The sequence below is a fragment of the Mugil cephalus genome, chromosome 7 (genome assembly GCF_022458985.1).
Source record: "Mugil cephalus isolate CIBA_MC_2020 chromosome 7, CIBA_Mcephalus_1.1, whole genome shotgun sequence".
Taxonomy (NCBI): Eukaryota; Metazoa; Chordata; class Actinopteri; order Mugiliformes; family Mugilidae; genus Mugil; species Mugil cephalus.
This window is the reverse complement of record NC_061776.1, coordinates 4838755-4843917: the sequence shown is the minus strand read 5'-3', so window position 1 is coordinate 4843917 and position 5163 is coordinate 4838755. Positions and strand designations below refer to the sequence as shown.

General features: G+C 38.6%; 1 protein-coding gene across 1 annotated transcript; it reads left to right on the top strand.

Moving 5' to 3' along the window:
* The first annotated feature begins 637 nt into the window (after window positions 1–637).
* Window positions 638–2617, top strand: LOC125010946 (tripartite motif-containing protein 16-like). The gene has a single exon (XM_047589909.1). The coding sequence runs from the start codon at window positions 759–761 to the stop codon at window positions 2412–2414; it is 1656 nt and encodes a 551-aa protein (XP_047445865.1). The 5' UTR covers window positions 638–758; the 3' UTR covers window positions 2415–2617.
* The last annotated feature ends 2546 nt before the right edge of the window (window positions 2618–5163 follow it).

Genomic DNA, 5163 nt, shown 5'->3' with positions numbered 1-5163 from the left:
ATGAATAAATATATAACAATGGGGAGCAGGGCTTCACTCAGGCTTTGTAGTTTTCGGACATTTGAGTTTGTCTTCCTGTTTTATTTTGTAATGTGTAGTCTCTTTGTATTTCAGTCTTTTGTATTTCCTGCTCATCAGCCTTGTAGATACCTATAGTCTCTTCCTCTGTCTTTGTCAGTTTGCTTTACCACCTGTTTTCCTTCCTGTTACTCGTCTGTGTTTCCAACATCTCTGTAAATCTCCCACGGTCTCCTTGCCTCATGTGCATCTTTTCTCTTCTAGTTTTCTTGGATTCTTCTGGTGACTGTTTTCTTCAAATGGATTATCTTTTGTTGGACTAATTCTTGGATTAACCTGTGCGATAACAGTGGAGCCTTCTGTGTCCCACTTCCAGTAAGTTTTATTAATGTTGACTTTTCAGTTACTCATCATGCAATAGTTTCTTTGTTTCTTACATTTGAATCCTCTTTTGGACTACACTCTAACATTAGACTCCATTGTCAATAATGAAACGAACTTTAATTCACATTGTTACTTGTTGTCTTGGAAAGAATCAAACCCTGATAAACCACATTCCTCTACATCCACTCTGTCCACATATTTCTGTGTTGTCTTTCCTACAGATCTGCAAATTGACGATGGGTGTGATCAACATGTGGTGAAGTGTAGCAGCTGAAAGGCCTCATTAAATCCCAGCTCAAACGAGTTTAAGATCTAAGAAAGAGAAACACACTGAATCACTGACGCTGAGAGCAGACATGGCTGACAAGGGAGTTGAGTTAGATGAAGAAACAATCAGCTGTTCCATCTGTCTGGATTTACTGAAGGATCCGGTGACTATTCCCTGTGGACACAGCTACTGTATGAACTGTATTAAAAGCCACTTTGATGAAGAGGACAAGAAACAAATCCACAGATGTCCTGAGTGCAGACAACTCTTCACATCGAGGCCTGTCCTGGTGAAAAGCACCAAGTTAGCAGTTTTAGTGGAGCAGCTGAAGAAGACTGGACTCCAAGCTGCTCCTGCTGATCACTGCTATGCTGGACCTGAAGATGTGGCCTGTGATTTCTGCACTGGAAGAAAACTGAAAGCCTTCAAGTCCTGTTTATTCTGTCTGGCATCTTACTGTGAGAAACACCTTCAACCTCATTATGATGCACCTCCTTTAAAGAAACACAAGCTGGTGGATCCCTCCAAGAAGCTCCAGGAGAACATCTGCTCTCGTCATAATGAGGTGATAAAGATGTTCTGTCGTACTGATCAGCAGAGTATCTGTTATCTCTGCTCTGTGGAGGAACATAAAGGCCACGACACAGTCTCAGCTGCAGCAGAAAGGACTGAGAGGCAGAGAGAGGTGGAGGTGAGACGACAAAACATCCAGCAGATGATCCAGGACAAAGAGAAAGATGTGAAGCTGTTACAACAGGAGCTGAAGGCCATCGCTCACTCTGCTGATAAAACAGTGAAGGACAGTCGGGAGATGTTCACTGAGATGATCTGTCTCCTCCAGGAAAGAAGCTCTGATGTGGAGCAGCAGGTCAGATCCCAGCAGGAAACTGAAGAGAGTCGAGTCAAAGAGGTTCAGGAGAAGCTGGAGCAAGAGATCACTGAGCTGAAGAGGGAAGACGCTGAGCTGAAGCAGCTCTCAGACACAGAGGATCACAACCAGTTTCTACGCAACTACCCCTCACTGTCACCACTCAGTCAATCTACACACTCATCCAGCATCAATATCCGTCCTCGGAGGAACTTTGATGACGTGAAAGTAGCTGTGACAGAGCTCAGAAAAAAACTACAGGACATTCTGAGAGAGACATGGACTAACATCTCACTGACAGTGGCTGAAGTGGATGTTTTACTGCCACAACCAGAGCCAAAGACCAGAGATGAATTCTTAAAGTATTCATGTGAAATCACACTGGATCCAAACACAGCACACAGACGACTGGTACTGACTGAGGGAAACAGAAGAGTAACATCAGTGAATCAACAACAGTCTTATCCTGATCATCCAGAGAGATTCACTGATTGTTGGCAGGTCCTGAGTAGAGAGAGTCTGACTGGACGTTGTTACTGGGAGGTGAAGTGGAGAAGAAGAGTTGATGTAGCAGTCACATACAAGAATATCAGCAGATCAGGGAGGGAAAGTAGGTTTGGAAATAATGACACATCTTGGACATTAGATTGTTTCAGTTCTACATTTGTGAACAACAACATCCAAACTCCCGTCTCAGGTCGTGGTTCTCTCAGAGTAGGAGTGTACCTGGATCACAGGGCAGGTATTCTATCCTTCTACAGCGTCTCTGAAACCATGACTCTCCTCCACAGAGTCCAGACCACATTCACTCAGCCGCTCTATGCTGGAATCTGGATTGGTTTCGGATCAAGAGCTGAGTTGATAAAAGTGATGTAGACAGAGATAACTTCAGAGGTATTTTGTTGGCTGCTACCTGGACATGTTTAACCTTTTAACATTCTCCTGGGTCGTATATGGGACAGCAGCAGCTTTTTGAACAAATCAGAGCTCTGTACACAAGTTGTGTTTGGTAAATGCTGCGTGTAATTTGCTGTTGGATAGCTATTTTTCTTCTCATTTCATTGATAAAAGCCATTATAGGATTCAACCAACACAGTTGACATCAGATATCAAAAAATAAATAAATTCAGGCGAACCCAAAACTTCTAATTTTTTAACTGTGTGCCAACTTTGATTTTCAAAAACAATATCACTTAGAGTGATTCTGATTCTTTGTGATAGAAACTTCAGAGTCTTGGCTTTCAAAAGAGACCAAGACCATGAATGAGCTCCAAAATGTTCAACAACAGTGTTCAATTTACTCCCCGAACAGCAGTTTTTTGCAAAAAGGCTAGAATGGTAAGAGGTTTATGGTTGTTCTCTTGATGTTTCACCAGTTTAGCCATGGAGGATATCACTGCCCATGATGCCTTTTATTTCCATGAATATTTTTAACATAAAATTGTAAACCCTTCTGCACTGTAAATGTGCTGGCTTTGAATATTCGTACTGATTGATTTGTCCTTTTTTTCACTCTCTGTAAAAATGACATCTCGAATCACAGTTGCATCTCTTTGTTTGATTATTGCTGTTGAAATTAATATGCAGATTATGTTACTCTGGTCATTATGATCTTTGTGGATGAGGACGGCATTTGTAAAATAAATTGAAAATTAAAATACTTTTACATTTTACTCAGATAAACAAGAGTTATTATGTTGATGAAGTTTGAACCCATTCATGAAGTCATTGAACTAAACTTGTAACTCAGGATTTTTTCTTCTTTTTTAAAAAACAAACAAACAAAAGAACAAAGTTGAAATGTTTTAAGAACTTGATAATCAATAAAGTTATTTTTTTTCCTCAAGAGCACATAAATTGTTTTCACCTCTGTCTACGTTCTCCTTCGAATGTTAAGCAGAAGATGTTAGGATCTATCCCCGTGAACTGAAGATGCCGGTAGTGAAACGTCTTCAAGAACCTCTACGAGTTCAGCTTTAAAGAAAAAAATAATAATAATCAGAATGTACAACAAAGGAAAACATTTGGAGTTTCCTATATTTATTATGCAGTGTATTTTCCGCTTCCAGTGACCTCCAACTTTAATCAGAACTACACTTCTTTATAAGCCATCAACATCATACAGACATACAATAAAAGAGGACATTGCATGGCAGGGTGAGATGAATGTCATTACTGAAGCAAGAACAATTCAAAAAGTCTCCTCTCATTCACTGCAGCAGTAGTGCTACATCAAATCCAATGCCAACAATATACATAAAAGATGTAAATATAATTAATTTTACTCACCAGAACTTAAGAAACAATTTATAGTTCTCCTCAAACAGACTTGAACGTGGCAGTCACACCCTTTCGACTGGCTGGGATTTGCTGGCTGTTAAGGCCGCTGCTCTTTCTGAGTCCCCATGTGAAGCAGATTTTTCCTCTGGAGACTTCAAGAAAATTCAGAAAATTAAACAAACAAACAAACAAACCAATAAATTAGCAGTTATTTGATTATCATTTTAAAATTCGAATTCAAGGCATTTTTCGTGATAGAAAAGGGTCGAAAAGAGATGGACAAACTTTACAGACGGGTGTATTTCCATTTTTTGTTTCTAAAAATAAAATCGTTAGAAGACAGAAACAAAAAAACGCCCATTTTTTCATATTTTGCCATTGGAAGTGGCCGTTTTCAAAGTAAGAGTAAGAGTGTATGAGGACGGGACTGTGTTCATGGCAAGAGCGTCCAAATACATGACTTCTATCTGTGATTTCCCTAGCTAGCCCAGGCTAAAATGTTTATAGAACCTTACTCTGATGGGATTTTTTTGACGTGATGGCAAAAAAACAATTATCTGCAGAAATCTCTGCACGCATATATCAGAGTAACATTAGCTAGTAGCTAACTATTTCCTGATTGTACGTAGTTGTTTTTATTTTATGTATTTATGCATTTATTTAATTTTTACCTGAAATATACCGCTTAGATTTTCTGCAGTCTTCCTTCATTTACTGTTTACTGGAGAGATCCACGTTCATCAACTTCTGTTAAACAGCGCCGTCCTCATACGTGCTCTTACTTTGAAAACGACAACTTCCGGTCGCACAATATAAAAAAAAACAACAAAAAAAAAACAAAAAAAAAACCAAAAAAAAAAAAAAAAAACGGGCGTTTTTTTGTTTCTGGCTTCTAACGGTTCCATTCTTGATATTTCTTTGTCCATTCTTTGTTAATTATTTTTTGTACGGAAAATCTACTGACCAAAACATACACGGACCTGGTTTGCCCGACACTGACTGCGAATCTGTGGTTATTGTTCTTTTGGATTACTTCCAAAGTCGTTAATCTGTGAAAATTTTGTTAATTGAGAACTTGTTTTTTGTTTATTTGTTTGTTTGTTTCATTATTTGCCAAAGAGCTTCATTTGTACCTTTTTGGTCACACAAGCTTGATCTTTTTTTGTATTAGGTTTGCGATGTTATTTATTGGTGTGTTTTTATTTTGGTTTACGATGTAGGGTTTTCTTTTGAGATTTCATTTTTGACAGCGACTAAATGTTTAATTTATTTATTTATTTATTTATTTATTTTTCCTGATTTCTTTTGTTTATTCCACACCCCTTATGCAGGTTGAAGCTGCGCT

Coding starts and splice junctions, on each gene's coding strand:
- LOC125010946 (XM_047589909.1), top strand. CDS start 759: ATGGCTGACAAGGGAGTTGAGTTAGATGAAGAAACAATCAGCTGTTCC.